Here is a 16,856-nt window from a genome sequence, read left to right on the forward strand (position 1 = left end):
ATGCAAAATCACATACGGACATTTGTTTTCAAGGACAAGTGATGGCAACCGGTTAATAATATAGGCAGCCGTGAGAACTGATTCACCCCAGTATGACAAATACAACCCTGACTGGAACATGAGAGCACGAGCCACTTCCAACAGGTGCCTATGATTTCTCTCTACGCAAGCATTTTGCTGAGGTCTGTAGTTGCACGAAGTTTGGTGGACGATACCGTGTCCTTCAAAAAAGGTTCTACACACTGCATCTTTGAACTCGAGAGTGTTGTCAGACCTCACAATTTGTATTGTGGCCTTGAATTGATTCTACACATAATTACTGAATATTTCCAGGGACTTTAAATACTCTGATTTGCATTACAAAAGGTATATCCAGGTCATCCTCGTATAGTCATCGACTATTGTGAGGAAGTATTTGAATCTTTGTCTAGTGCACACCGTGTAGGGACCCCATATATCTGTGTGTATCAACTGAAAAGCTTTTGCAGCATAGGATTCACTCACTGGAAATGGAAGTTTCGTAAACTTTGCCATTGGGCAAGTTATGCATACTTGAGTATTTCCATGAGCACAATATTTGATGCAGTCAATTAGCTTTATCTTCGATTCAGGGGCATGGCCAAGCCTATTGTGCCATAAGGTGAATTGATCTGCCAGAGACGCTTTGGAAGCAGTGAGACATTGAGCTTTAGAAGGCATTGTCAACTCACTATCTACTGTGTTTGACATGTGATACAGGTCATTGACCACTGTGCCCTTGCCTTTAACTTTGTGAGAGAAAGTATCTACAATGGTACATGTGTCCGGAGAGAACATAGCATAGCATTGATTGTCTTGTGCTAACTTGTGAATCGAGAGTAAATTATGTGTGAACTTGGGCAAATATAGCACATCGAGCAACCGTAAACCATTCTGTAGATAGACATCACCCACATGTGACACAGCAGCCTTGGCTCCAGTGGGAAGATTCACGATCATATTTGCTGCAGCAACTTTCTTATTAACTAAAAGCTCCAAATCAGATGTCATGTGATTGGTGGCCCCAGTGTCCATAATCCAGTCAGTTGAAGCTGCTTGTACATTATAGCAAGTAATCATGCCAGAAAAAAGGGCTATCCAAATATTCTTCAGAGAATTCATGACTCATTGACTGAGGTTGAGTGGGCAACAATTGAAGTAATTGTTGTAGTTGGTGAGCAGATAGTGACACTTGAGATGAGGAGGATTCTATATCATGACCAATAGAGACATGAGATGCACTAAGACCTTTGCGTGAAACATTGTGTCTGGGTGGAGGCCATTTTCTATTAGAAGGAACAGACTGGTTCTTATGGATTTGTGTAGGTTTGGGTTTATACTTATAGTGTTATTAAGGATATTCTATGATATTCCAACAATTATCATGAGTATGACCCCTGCCACCACAGGCACTACAAAGGACAGGTTTATTAGGTTGAAAACTAGCTTTAGTAAACATAGCTGCCATGTCATTATCAAGAGTATACGAGGACTTCAACACTTCCTTTTGAGATTCCTCCTGTTGAATGGACGCACACGCCATTTCAACACTGGGTAAAGGGGTTATCATTAACAGTTGACTACGTTGGGGACCAAATACATCATCCAAGCCATTAAGAAATTGAAAAAGTTTGGCTTCTTCTTTTTGTGTGTGAATGGCTTTTAAAGGGCGGTAACATCTGCACCAACAGTGGTGAGAGATGGCAAGAGATTCATGGATTCCAGCTCTTCCCAAACACTACTAATAGAGGTAAAATAATCAGCAACAGGGGCTCCATTTTATTTCATACCAAAGAGTTCTTTACTCAACTTGTATTTTCTAGATCCGTTCGTTAGAAGGAATCATTTTTCAAACTGGTTCCAAACTTCAGAAGCAGATGTAATAAACAAAACAGATTTTTTAATAGAATCGCAGATGTTATTATGGATCCAAGAAAGTACCATATTATTGCAGGTGTCCCATTGAATGGCTTCAGTGGTTTCAGTGGTGCTGCGTTTCTCAGATCCATCAACAAACCCAATTTTTCGTTTGGATGAGAGTTGGATCTCCATAGACCGTTTTCAGGCTCGATAATCTCCAGCTCCTTGCAGTTTGGTGACACAGATGGAGAGAGGGTTGTCTGAAGGATGAAGGAAAAGCGGGTTCTACATATCCGTAAAAGAGAACTTGCTTCCAAACGCCATGATTCGAATTATAACAGAACACCAGCTCACTCTTGAATCACAAAGGCTTTGAAGATGGGAGGAGCTAACTTTCTGAGTAACAACTATATATGAACAACTAGGTATCACTCTGATTAATTCACTCTGTTCAGCATTAGCAGCTCTGATACCATGTAACCTTTTATCAAATTACAGCCAAATGAAGAACAAGAAGAGCAAGAGAATTGCAGAGAATCAAAACCTGTTCATATATCTCAGAATAAGACAATTAGATAATTAGATGTCTCTCTACCCTCTTGTTTGTCACCTTATAACTCCATACAAAATAGTACTATCACAATTCTAAGAGAACCATAAAGGAAGTCTAAAATGCCCTTGGGCTTATTACACATTAAAATGTTCACCGCAACACTAGGAAAGAAGTAGACATGATCATGATATGTGACTAAGATTGACCGAGAGGAGACTTGGTCCTGCTAATAGAAATAAAAATAAATTTACCGCCAATAGACATACATTACTATTTGGAAAAATAGAAATATTCATTAGCCAGCTTATTTACAGAGCAAGACATGAATAGCGTTCTTTTAGTTTACATTAGTTAGCTAAGCTTGTTCTAATTCTAGCTAATGCATTCGGCATTTCGGCTAAATACATGAATCATTGACATTGATTCGCCCAAGCAAAACTTCTTGATTAACAGGGATAAGAAGAAGTAAAATACTTGTCTCTATTTTAACAACAATGAATCTTGACTTTGCTTTTATCTACATTTTTGTTGTCTTTAACCTTTGGAGCATCCGTTTGGTTAAACCAAAAGGGATCAGCTATATTCCTTCATAGGATCAACTATAATATATATAATTTTAGATGATAAACATATGACATTGCTTTGACAGCACTTAAAGAGATCTTTATTCTCTAGGTTTCTCAGATTAAAACAAAATACAACTGCATAAATAGCCCTTTAGATAATTATCCGAACCATATCAAATGTTGGAGATTCATATATAATGTAACTTATCCATAGATATATATACTCTGATCATTTCGAGTACTCCGAAAAAATGGGTCAGAATCTCTGTTGTATGAAGCACACGGGTTCCGGAAATGATCACACCAAGAAGGCTAGCAATAATGGTTCAAATTTGAGCACAAAGAGAAATTTAGACAGGAAGAGTAAACAGGTGCATTGTTCATGCGAAAATAAAGTGAAATTATTGACATTGGAGGATTATTTAGTGGATTCACAGGAAGTGAATAGATACGCTCAATGCATTACTGATATTGGTGATCATCAACGTCAAATTGTTCAGAAAGGTTATCAGAAGATCCATCCAGCTTCTCCAGATGTCAATGCTGGTTTTTATACCCCGAGAATAAGCTTTTCTTCGGATAAAATAGGTCTGTTGGGAAGAGTTGATGAAGAAAATGAAGATGGTAGTTCGACTAGTGGGAGAGGGAAGAAGAGGGTGAGTTTTAAGTTGCCAGATGAAGCTGATATTATTGTATTTTATCCATCAGATGACACATTTGAAGATTACTGATGACTTCTGGCCTCAGAAATTCCGCCAAACCATACAGAGTTCTTCACAAATTTAATTTGTTCAAAGCATTAAAATGCTTCAAGTATCAACTTTAGATAATTAAGTTTAAAAGGTTCCTCAAAGGAAACTTAGAGAAAATTTTCTCCATGTACTACGTCCATAAAGTTTCTAGAGGGGAATTGTGTTTCAACTTTCAAAAACTTTAGATTGCGATATTTAACAAATATTTTAAGTATTTAACTTTTTACTGTAAAAAACAATTATTTGAATTTTCATAATGTATCATCATTTAACAAGTCTCGAAGAAATCTAGATCTATCATAAAAAGAGCAAGAAAAATACCGCTACATCAAAAAGCGACATTCACCGAGTACTATTATTTGTGGACTCCTGAGCCAAAATTTAAGAACGGACCAAGATCAAATCCTATTGTTGACTGTATTGGTTTTATGTTTTTTTTACATTTTAATCCATAATATAAGCATGTGAATGTGATGCAGGTAATGCATATATATCACCTCTTAAGTTATAATCCAGCCTCCTTGGTGCTTTCTGATCCCAGCATTCGAATGATTCGTTATTAGAAAAAAGTTAAGTAGCAAAATAACAGAAGAAACATTTTGTTTTCCTTTTTCTTTTTTCAGGTTTAGATGCATAAGCACCCCAAAAACATAGAAACCATAAATTGATCAAGCGTGGAATATTTTACTTGCTCATGCCGTAAACCCTCTGCCCCATGTTGATATCCAATGCTCACACACCGTGAACTCTACTTGCTCACAATTTTCCCTTATTCATTTTTTTTTTTGCTAAATTAATTTTCCCTTATTTTTTATAATGAGAATCTTTTTTTATAACCAAATATCCTGACCAGTTTACGTGACATGATCTCTTATACATTCACCTGCAATTGACTCTAAATTTTGAGATGATAAATTTCTAAAAACTCGATTTCACAAAATGAGTTACTTGTGATGGATTTATTTAACACCCGCTAAAAAGAAAAACGCTGTAATTGTCCTGCATCTTAATCATAATTAATCTGGAGAGGGAGGAATCGGTCATTTCACAAAACAAGATAATGTAGATGGTCGGCACTTCGAAAATGTGGCTAAAATCTCACCGTAGTGCACACCTACCAATCCTCACTTTATGTAGGGCACAATTTACCGACACTCACGGATATCAAAACGATAAAATATAACTTGTCATTATGATAAAGTAAATGTAAACTTACTACATCTCCCTTTATATAGTACCTTACCATAACACAAAAGTTGGTACACTTCAATACCAGTTGTTTTAGTTTGAAGAGACTAATCTAGCTTTTCTAATGGCTAGGTTTGATATCTTCACTTGTTTGGTTGTTGTGTCATTGGCTATGGGAGGTGTATTGGTTCAAGCCCATGTCCACCATATTGTTAAAGGTGAAACCGGGTGGGAACAGTTTTTTGAGCTGGGTTTTAAATCTTCAGAACTCATGATGTTCAAAGTTGGAGATCATATTTGTAAGTTCACTCTTTCCTCTTATTTAATTTGGTCGATTAGTAGTAGCAAAGGTAGTATTAGACTGTTTAATATATAGAAAAATAGTAGTGACAATTTCTTGATGTGTAAAAGCTACCTTGATAATAGCAAAAGGCCGAGAATTCTAATTTTGGTTCTTGATATAAATAAGAAGTTGAAACAAGAGACCTAGACACAAGAGACCTAGAGTTTAAGTGTTTGTGTTGTAAATTTTGTAGAATAGTTTATGTAGCTTCTATAGGATACACAATAATTCGGTACAAGATCTTAAACCTTACTCAAAACTTCTTCAAATATATGTATAGGCAAATAGGCAACCTTTTCAGATATATGGATAACAGTGCAAGAGAAACACAATTGCAAGTGACTAAATGAGGGTAAAATACCAAATGTGATTGAGAATTGAAGTTTCGATGGAGACATATGTGCGAAAAAGGTAGTTTTAGCGTATCATCGTAACATCCCACATCGATTAAATTAAGAGTACTCAAGTTAAAACGACAAATTTGCAATTAATGTATATCAAATTACCAGCTCTTTTGGATTAATTTGTAGTGGGCTGTTGGGCCCAGATATGCATTTAGTTGTAGGTTTGAATATTATAATCACAGTCTTTTTTATAACAAGAAATGTACGAATTCGAATTTGGGTGGACTGTCAGTCTAAACACTGAATTTCCTTAAAAGAAACGGACATTAGCCGACTCTTGATTATTCTAAATGCAGTACGACGTTTAATACAAATGTTGATGTTTTCACTTTTTGCAGGGTTCCGCAATGCACAGGATGGTATCGTGGAGCTGCAAAGCCGCGACGAGTACTTATCGTGCGATGTATCGAATCCAATCAAAATGTACACAGACGGTCCAGACAAGATCTCCCTGCAGGAAGAAGGTATCCGCTACTTCGCAAGTGGGAATCCAAGAGAATGTAAGAATGGTTTGAAGCTACACGTAGAGGTGCATCCTCAACAGAAGAATGAGGGAACAGAATCAGCTGCATCAACTACAATAACAGCTTCATCAAATGGTTCTGATGTGGTCAAGGCAGCTGGGCCTACTTCAACTTCAACCCGTCTTGGTGGGTTTTCGAATATGGTTTTTATTTGCCTCCTGGTTTTAGTTGTGGGCTTGGTTTAAAAACCTTTAAGTTGGTAGCACAAGACCCTTAATTAGTGTTTTGTAATAAATTACTTGGATTTGTAGTGAGATTAGGATTTAGATAATATTATTACGTAGATGATCTAGTCCAAGTATGATGTAATCTGCGAGATCATTTCGTATCCTATAATATTATGGACCATTTCTAATTTTTCCCGTATTTTACACTCTCCTCCTAACTATCACGGATAACTAACTATTGTCAAAATTAACAATGTTGGCCAGTGAAATGGATGATCGGTTGAATTTAGCCGATTAAATTTAACCATATTTACTTAGATGCCCACCAGCACAATCAATCGACAAGCTTAGGATGCCCACCATCACGATCACAATTCATGACCCATTGCCCCCCATTGCACAAACTTCCATTTGCTGGACAGACCAGAGCTGTCAAGTTTAGCATTTTCCTATAATTAGTGATATTTTCAACCGATGGTATTCGAGCCATATTACATCTATTTTGGGTTTTTTGTACTAAAAAATTACCAAATTACCTATATTCTTGTTTTCGATTTTAATTTTTTTCAACTTCTATTTTGGGTTTTTTGTACTAAAAAATGGTATTGATAGGTGTCTTATTTATACTGTGTCTTTTTGTAGAGAACATTTGAGAATTTAGAATGTCACTTAGCTCAGAGACAATTTTATATAGAAGATGTGTTTGTTTAGCCTTGTAATTTTTATATGGAAAAGAGACCACAATATGAAGAGACCTTGTAATGTGAAGGGCTTATTGTCCTCAAGTAAGATATATTTATTTTCGAGGCATAACAAAAGTTTCATACATTTGCATAGCAATTTAAGTTTCATCAAGACTTTGATTCCATGAATTTCCAAATGCTCTATTGAATAGTGGCATTACATGCCCTTCCAAACCAACACAACTCATCAAGAATTCATATACAAGCACATACTCTTTCACCATCAACGTATCTACATTCTTTTGCATCAAATCCAGGATCACCAGCCACACAAATGTGATCATTATGAAACCAATAATCATCGGTGACACAATTACTCGAGGCGGATGCCACCGGCTGCTAAACTTCTTCTTTAACTCACCCTCGATAACGACACACAACCCTTGCATGACAAAGAAATATGTGTAACCCCAATTGGGCCCAGTCCGGAATAACTGATAGTTCAGAAGCTCATGCATGAGTCCAGACACGAGAAATGTCGCCATAATGGCCAAAAAATACGCCCATGTACGGCCTAATATTTTTTTAACATAGTTGTATATAGGTCTGAATATCGTTAGGCGAAGTATATCAGAAGAAATCAAGTTCCATCTTTTGCCCCAGTAATCCCCAATTGATGTTGAGAGTAATGGTTCATCAAATGGTTTCCGAACCTCTACTCCTAGCAATGATTGTGCAATGATAGCACACAATGCCAACATGACTTCTAAACCGATGTAGACGTTCGACATATAGAAAAACATAAGCATTTTTGGATTTAAGGACTCTCTGTAAGCATAGAAAAGTAAAATTGAGGGTAGGTACATTGCTTTCATAGCATAATGCGAATATGGTTTTAGGCCATTGCTCTTGGTGATGACAACTGAAGATGGAATTTCTACAATTTCTTCATATTGTCCATTAATCTTTTTTATGGGAGCCTCCTTTGTAGGGTTTTCTTCGGCTATAATGATTGGTAAACATGCAACTGCCAAGAACTGGGACAGAGGAAGTGATGGATCGGATAGAGGGCCCGTACCAAATGAGAGGAGAAGGAGCTTGAAATTTGCTACCCAAGACAAGCAGAAAGCAGTTGAATATCCTAGATGATATGAAGTAAGAAATTGAAGAGGAAGGAAGACAAAGAGGCACATGACAGGGAGCATTGGTATGAGCCTGAGTATACCTTTCGGAACAACTTTAGATACGCCATGGCAATAATATAGAGATAAAATTGCAGAAGTCCAGACCAAAAGATAGTTTTTAATCTCCCCTTCCATATTGTTAGCTTATCTGAGGTTTTAACTTGGTTTAAACATTCTTTATTATAGCTGAAATTTGTAATGTACTTGAATTTGAGTCATACAAAGAGTGTCATTTCAATCCTTAGGCTTATTTCAATGCCAATTGCCGCAAGGAAGTTGTGCATCACTATTTCTAGTCACATACAGAGTAGTATGTGGTTGTTGGCTTGTGCTTGAGCCTATTTGTGGGAAAAATGGGATTCGAGTGACAGTAGCCTAAATGTTAAAGGGTTTTATATCATGCTGGCCACTCATTCTGCTAAAATATCTCACCCGACTCCCCGTTCTCGATGGGACTCATTTAAATCACTCAAAACACTAAATATATGTTTCCATTAATTCAGAGATGTTAACGGAATACAAATTAGTTAAATGATATGTCCGCCACGTGGATAAAATGAAACAACATAATAAATATATATTTGCCACAAATACGCATGTGTACCATCAATTCATCTTCCCAGTAAACAAATTTACATAAATCAAATCCTTCAATCCTCTTATGCACCGTCTACACCTTCCACTTGCCAAACATAATCATCAACACTCAGTTTCTAAACTCGCTAAATATATCCACTTTAGTACGTCTAAATAGGCCACCTTTAGGCGTCCAATCGATCCCTGCTAGCAAAGTTGGGGTGGGTTCTTACCAACACAACAAAACAAAGAAAAGACTTGGGGTAACCGGAAAAGAAATAGATGAAGAAGAGAGGTAGAAATTACTGTACGAGATGCTAGTGACCTTGATGATTATCCATATATCTTTCCTAAACCCAAAGCCATTTTTATGTGCTTGCATCATCTAGAGACCATGCTGTTCAAATCTATTTGGGAGATCACATGAAGCCCATTAATTGATTTGGATTTTTAACTTGATGTTTAACGAAATTGATATAAACAGAGCCAACAACAAACAAAAAGTATTTGTGTTCCATGTTTATATTTTTTGTTTTTTTTCAACTCCATGTGGCAACCACATCATATGCCGAATAGAATTCTGTTAACTTCTTCGTTAACCAATTTTTTAGATTAAACGGAGTGATGTATGCAGTATTTTTAGTGGTTTAAACGAGTCCTCGTTGAAAACGGTGAGTCAAGTGAGATATTTTGAAGGAATGAGTGGCCACATTGATATAAAACCCAAATGTTAAATGATTCATTATATTTTCCTCACTCTTTTCACCATTTCTTCCGATGTTCAGTTGTATGCTCTCTTTTCCCCTCCTTTCCTTCGCAGAACTGTTGGTAGCAAAATTTATGTGAAAACCAATTTTATGCTAATAATATGGAATTGAACTACTTAACAAGTATGATCTGAGTATCATTGTGTTTTGGTGCGACTGAGTATCATCCGTGATTTCTGATTTTCTTAGACCTTCGTGTTTTGCATATAAAAATTGATCAAATCATGGATATGCGCGACTTCTTCTACATTAAAATTAGCGGAATTCTGCCCATACTTTGGTATTTCCATCCAAACTCTCAGATAATGTAGTATTCTGAAATTTTTTTCCCCTTCAATCGACTCTATACAGATGCCTGACAATTAAAGGAATAAAGAGTAACTTAAAAGGTTCACAAGATGTGCACTTCATGTTTGGGAAAAAATGGTAGTAACTTGGATATTTCTTTAACACTTTCAGATTGAAATTATTTGTGGTTCACCAAATAAATCAATCGGATAAAGTCAGAAATTCTGCGAGAATAGAAAATGTGTTTTTGTTGTGAATTTCAAGAAAATGAACCAACTCCTAAAATTGATCAATTCAACACCTATATATGGATGTCAGCAGATGTGTCTTTTTCCAACAGACACATCTCAGTCTTTTACCAATAGACACATCTCACTCTAACAGTCATGACTAAAACTAACAGACACATCTTATTTCAATAGGTGTGACTGCTGCCAATGGACATGTCTCATAAATAATAATATCAAAATCACAATAAACTCGAACAAAGCGTGCACTCCGCACTCTCCCGACTTGTTTAATTTAATATTATGATTATATTGATCAACTAGTCAATCCAATTACACTAAAATATCCAACAATCCTCTCCCATTTTAGCGTAATCCATGATTAACTAAAATAAATTCACAACAAACAACAAACTCATGCATAAATGAAATATCATGACGATTGAATTTCATATTAGTATATTACACATTCCATATATTCGAATATCAAGGTATCACTATGGATTGAATCTCTACTATTCATAGGGAATACACGAAGATAATATACACATAAATTTACATTCTCAAATTGTTCTTATTTGACATTATCTTTTACTAGCCTTGTGTCCTAATCCTTCATAAGCATATAAAAACCAAGACTTAGCTTCTTGAAGCGGCTAAACTTCATGCTCAAATAGGTAGTTCTTTTACTCTCGCACCTGCATATGCAATTTTTCAAAAGAACTATTAAGAAGATAAGCTGCAACCTCCTCAACTTGCAGGTATGAACACATACCTTGGGATGATACTTCTAATGTGTTCCAATCTCTAGATGTTAAGCTTTCCACATTGAATTCAACACCTAATGTAATATTAGGTGAGAATTGGGCTTCTCAACATGAGAGACTTTTAGATGAACTTCAATCCCATCCCCACAGCCGACTTGTGCACAAGATCTCTACTCAACCCTTTGGTTAGATGGTCGGCTAAATTATGTTGAGTTCTTATAAACTCCACTGATATAACACCATGCGTGATAAGCTCACGAATCATGCTGTGTCTAACACCTAAATGTCTAGACTTGCCTTTGAACACTTGTCTATAAGCATTAGCCAAGGCAGACTCACTACCACATCTGATAGATATGGGTGATATCGGTTTAGGCCACAATGGAATCTCATAAATCAGATTTCTTAGCCATTCAGCTTCTTTACCAGCCGATGATAATGCCACAAATTTAGATTCCATCAATGAATCAATAATGCAACTCTCTTTCTTTGATATCCAAGAGATAGTACCTCCGCCAAGAAGGAATACCCAGCCACTTGTGGAAGAATGATCTTCCTTATTGGAAATCCAACTTGCATCTGAATGACCTTCAATAACCGAAGGAAATCCGGTATATATCAAACCATAATCCATGGTTCCTTTCAAGTACTTGAACACTCGACTTAAGACTTGTCAATAATGTGAACTTGGTTTGCTTGTATACCTACTAAGCTTTCCAACAACATAGGCAATATCCGGCCTAGTGCTTAACATGGCATACATAAGACTACCAATAGCTCTTGAGTATTCAAGTTGAGATACTGCCACACCCTTATTAGGTAAGAGTTTAATAATAGGATCAAGAGGAGTGCTAACAGGAGAACAATCCTTAAAGTTAAATCTTTTCAAAATCTTCTCAATATAATGAGATTGAGAAATTGAAATACCATTGTTCTCACGCTTGATCTTTATACCAAGAATCACCTCAGCCTCCCCCATGTCTTTCATATCAAATTTAGATGACAAGATTTTTGTTTTATTTACTTGATTTTGGTCAGTACCAAAAATCAACATGTCATCCACATATAAACAAATTATAACTCCTTTACCAGAAGCATCAAATTTTCTATATACACACTTGTCTACTTGGTTAAGAAAATAACCATTAGACAAGACCACATTATCAAATTTATCATGCCAATCCTTCGGTGCTTGTTTTAGACCATAAAGTGATTTCTTCAACTTACACACCTTGTTCTCATAACTAGGCATAACAAACCCTTCGGGTTGTTTCATATAAATTTCTTCATCTAACTCACCATTCAAGAATACAGTTTTCATATCCATTTGATGAATGACAAGGTTGTGTATAGCAGCAAGTGCTATTAACAACCTAATAGTGGAAATCCTAGATACAAGAGCATAAGTATCAAAATAATCAATCCCTTCTTTTTGTCTAAAGCCTTGGATAACGAATCTAACTTTAAACTTATCTATTGTACCGTCCACCTTCATTTTCCTTCTGAAGATCCATCTGTTTCCCAATGCATTACAGCCAGGGGGCAGATCACTCAATTCCCATGTATTATTATTTATGATAGAATCCATCTCATCCTGGATAGCTTCTTTCCAGAATGCAACATCCCTTGATGTCATAGCTTCACTAAAAGTTTTTGGATCATCCTCAATAATAAAATAACATTGGTATTGATATTCAATTTCATCTCTACCTTCAACTAGATAAAGATGAAAATCATCTACAAAAGACTTCACTTTTCTAGCTCTAGTGCTTCTCCTTAGTTCAGACGGTCCATGAACATCTTCAGTAGAAACTGAGTTCCTACTATAAGAATTATGAAGCATGTCCCTTGGCCTAGGCATAGACGTAAATATGTTTTCATCAAAGATAGCATCTCTTGACTCAATAATCGAGTTCACGGACACATAGTCATCTGATTCTAACACATAAAATCTATATGCGATGGAATGCTCAGCATAACCAACAAAAATACAATTTATACCTCGTTCACCCAAGTTTATTCTTTTTTGTTTAGTGAGTCTTACAACTGCTCAACATTCCCAAACTCTCAGAAAACTCAATTTTGGTGACTCTTTGTACCAAAGTTTATAAGGGGTAATCTTATTTCTCTTACTAGGAATTCGATTCAATAAATAACAGGCTGTTAACATAGCCTCACCCCAAAAACCCTCACTCAAACCCGAGTAAGATAACAAGGAATTAACCATTTCTTTCAAAGTCCTATTCTTTCTTTCTACCACACCATTTTGTTGTGGTGTATAAGGAGCCGTGGTTTGATGTATTATACCAGTAGATCGAAAATATACCGGATCATAATACTCTCCTCCTCTATCAGTACGTAGATTTTTAATCATGGTACTCTGATGTAGCTCTACTTCTTCTTTATATATTTTAAAGAAGTCAACAACTTCATCCTTTGCATGCAACAAAATAACAATATTTAGAAGCATCATCAATAGTAACTACATACTTTTTATTTCCTAATGATGGTATAGAATGAAAATCACATAAATCACTATGTATTAGTTCTAATACATCAGACACCCTATTAGCATCTTTAAAGGGCATTCTATTTATCTTTGTCGACATGCATGTTTTACATATTTCATTATTTAAATCAATAGCAGGTATGAGACTCATTTTAGATATATCCTTTATTCTTTTATAATGTACATGTCCTAGTCTAGCATGCCATAATTTTGATTTATTCAAACTATTGTTAGTACTAGTAGAAGCCATACAAGTAGATTCTTTAATAAATGGAGTATTTACATTCAACATAAACACACCATTATATAAATAGCCAAAGCCAAAAAAATTTCCATGTTTTGACAAGATAGACTTGTCACTTTCATAAACTTGTTTATATCCATGATTATTTAATACAACACCAGACAAGAGATTCTTTCGAATCCCCAGAACATACAACACATTATTTCCAGAAGTAAAAACTAGCTTGACATTTCCTAGTCCTTTGATCGGTTCAGTTGCAATATTTCCCATCTTTAAGATAGATCCATCTTTGATTTATTGAAAGTCTATGAACCAACGAAGATCTTTACATACATCACTCGTTGCTCCTGAATCAATCCACCGAGCAACATTATCATCCTGCACATAAAATGCCTCAAATATTAGTGATACATAATTCTGACAAGAATTATAATTTTATATTAAAATCCGACCTTTTTGCTTTTCTGGATCCTTGGATCCACTTGGACCAGCATTTTGCTTTTCTGCTTCCTTTTACCAACCCGACAATCCTTCTTGAAATGTCCAGGTTTGCCACACTTCCAACATGCCATCTTAGGCTTTTTGTTGGAAGAGTTGTAGTTTTCTTTAAACTTCCATTTATTACCCTTGCCATCCTTAGAATTTTTAGAAGGTCCACCATCTTCAACCATATTTACAGAAGAATTACCGACTTGGTTCTTGCCCTTAGGATTATTCTCAATTTCTTGAGTTCTCAAAACCTCTTCAATTCTGAAGTGACTTCCAAGTTCAACCAACATCATATCATCTTTATTATGTTTCAAGGTGTATTTAAAATCCTTCTATGATGGTGGCAGTTTGACTATAACACCATAAACAGAGATAGATTCATCCATCTTCAAATTGTGTTGAACAAACTATCCCAAAATCATTAATAATTCATTGTATTGTTCTATCACCGGTTTAGAATCGATCATTTTATAGTTCATAAAATTACTGACCAGAAACTTCTTACTAGAAGCATCTTCTGCCATGTACGTGGATTCAAGAGAATCCCACAATTCTTTCGCTGAATCAACATTTTGGTATACATCGAAAAGGGAATCAGACATATTGTTCAAGATGTGACCGCAACAGATGTAATCATCATTTTCCCATTTGTAGCACTTCCTTGTTTATTCAATAGTTTCATTCTCAATCACTTCTGGCATGGGGGTACTCAGAACATACACAACCTTCAGCGTGGTCAACAGAAAATGCATCTTCTTCTACCATCTTCTAAAATCCTGACCCTCAAACTTGTCCAGTTTTGCAAACTTGCTTGTCATATCTTTTGCAGATTCTCCGTTCGTCATCTTCAGAAAAAAATTAACTTCAAACTTTGTTGGGAAAAAATGGTAGTAACTTGGATTTTTCTGAACTCGTGTGAACACTTTCAGATTGAAGTTATTTGTGGTTCACCAAATAAATCAATCGGATAAAGTTGGAAATTCTGCAAGAAGAGAGAATGTGTATTTTGTTGTGAATTTCAAGAAAATGAACCAACCCCTCAAATTGATCAATGCAACACCTATATATGGATGTCAGCAGATGTGTCTTTTTCCAACAGACACATCTCTGTCTTTTACCAATAGACAGATCTCAGTCTAACAGTCATGGCTAAAACTAACAGACACATCTTATTTTAACAAGTGTGACTGCTGCCAATGGACATGTCTCATAAATAATAATACCAAAATTACAATAAACTCGAACAAAGCGTGGACTCCGCACTCTCCCGACTTGTTCAATGCAATATTATGATTATATTGATCAACTAGTCAATCCAATTACACTAAAATATCCAACACTTGAGTTCTTATTTTTTCCAATTTCCCTGACACTTTCCTCACGAGAGTAATGAGGGCTTGTGACAGTTGAACTGGTGATACAAAAGGCTAAGATCATTGATATTCTGAAATTCCTTCCTACATAATTCACAGATTATTGTATTAGCAAAGTAACTATATATTAGAGCATCACAATGTTGTCCCTATATTTAGAGCCCAACTGATGCCACGTCATTAGAAAATGGGTATAGATCAATACTCTCCAAAGAAAAGTTCACTTCCCAGCTCTAATAAGTCAATTTTATTCAAAGTAAATGAAATTAAATTAACAAAAATATAAGAAAAATTAGGGTTTTGAGAGTCGACCCCCAAAACTAGAGTTCTAGCCACCACTCCTCCATTCTTCAACCTTCAGATCAAACCCCCCTTCGCTCTCCCATCTCCTCTTTATTTATCTATCATTTTCTCAATAAAACCAAGATCTAATTCTTTTCGGGTGAGATCTTGTCGAGTACCTTATTATCAAGGTTGTTAGTCGTGCCCATATTTTTGGGACGTTGTTAGTGTTTTATGTTATTATGTCATTTGGTCATTTGTTGCTAGTTTCGGCCGCACAGAAAGAATTTATATGAAATTTTTTGAGATCCGTAAGGCTTGTATCAGATCTGGGATGGTGGTGGATATTGCAAAAGCTCACATTTCACAACAAAAAAGTGTTCGTATTTTAGGGGTTTTTGTTGCTCTATTATCAATTGATAACTGATAGTTCTGAACATTAGGTTACATATGATACTTATGTGAAGGTCAATTGTCTTACTACTAATTTTCGGAATTGATATAGGTAGGATTTGTAATATATGGGATATCGCGTATAATTATTTTTATCAATAAATGATTATTATATGATTATTATGTGAATTTTGGTGAATTATCTGATAATTGATAATAATATTTATATGTTTATATGTGACAGGATATGAGTATGTTAATTTTAATATGTCTAGAATAAAATATAGATAACTGTGATATTTTTCTGGTAATTTTTGGATCGTTATTTGATTTTATAATGATTTACAGATTTAACAATTATTTTCAGTGTAATTACAAAACTATTTTATAAAACTGGGAATCATCCATCCTCAACCGGTTTTACGTTTTTACAACCCGAAACTCATCCGAAAACTTCTTCCTAACCTAATCTAGTAATTCCGGACATTTTCCGTTTTTTGACTTTTTCGATCCAGATTATGGTTTGACCCGTGCGCGACCCCGCGCACAATTTTCGATACGATAATTATTTCGATATACCAACAAAACCCGTATTCTCCAAAGACGGGATAATATTACATTATTTCGTATAAAGTGTTTTATAAAAAGTCCGGTTTGGATAATTATACAATACAGGTATCAAAACGGATTGTTTTCGCA

General features: G+C 35.5%; 2 protein-coding genes across 2 annotated transcripts; one reads left to right on the forward strand and one right to left on the reverse strand.

The window, feature by feature from the left end:
* The first annotated feature begins 4,965 nt into the window (after nucleotides 1-4,965).
* LOC141671133 (stellacyanin-like) lies at nucleotides 4,966-6,574 on the forward strand. The gene is made up of 2 exons (XM_074477269.1): nucleotides 4,966-5,236; nucleotides 6,023-6,574. Exons 1-2 carry the CDS (start codon nucleotides 5,062-5,064, stop codon nucleotides 6,391-6,393), a joined length of 546 nt encoding a protein of 181 aa, XP_074333370.1. The 5' UTR covers nucleotides 4,966-5,061; the 3' UTR covers nucleotides 6,394-6,574.
* A 642-nt stretch (nucleotides 6,575-7,216) lies between these two features.
* On the reverse strand, nucleotides 7,217-8,377 carry LOC141711508 (long-chain-alcohol O-fatty-acyltransferase-like). The gene has a single exon (XM_074513986.1). The coding sequence runs from the start codon at nucleotides 8,375-8,377 to the stop codon at nucleotides 7,217-7,219; it is 1,161 nt and encodes a 386-aa protein (XP_074370087.1).
* Between the last annotated feature and the right edge of the window lie 8,479 nt (nucleotides 8,378-16,856).

Source organism: Apium graveolens, chromosome 1 (genome assembly GCF_009905375.1).
Source record: "Apium graveolens cultivar Ventura chromosome 1, ASM990537v1, whole genome shotgun sequence".
Classification (NCBI taxonomy): Eukaryota; Viridiplantae; Streptophyta; class Magnoliopsida; order Apiales; family Apiaceae; genus Apium; species Apium graveolens.

What these genes read in the sequence shown, in the direction of transcription:
- LOC141711508 (XM_074513986.1), bottom strand. Translation starts at nt 8,377, where the DNA reads ATGGAAGGGGAGATTAAAAACTATCTTTTGGTCTGGACTTCTGCAATT.
- LOC141671133 (XM_074477269.1), top strand. Translation starts at nt 5,062, where the DNA reads ATGGCTAGGTTTGATATCTTCACTTGTTTGGTTGTTGTGTCATTGGCT. An exon ending in CAAAGTTGGAGATCATATTT is followed by an intron (nt 5,237 to 6,022) that starts GTAAGTTCACTC and finishes CACTTTTTGCAG; the next exon opens with GGTTCCGCAATGCACAGGAT.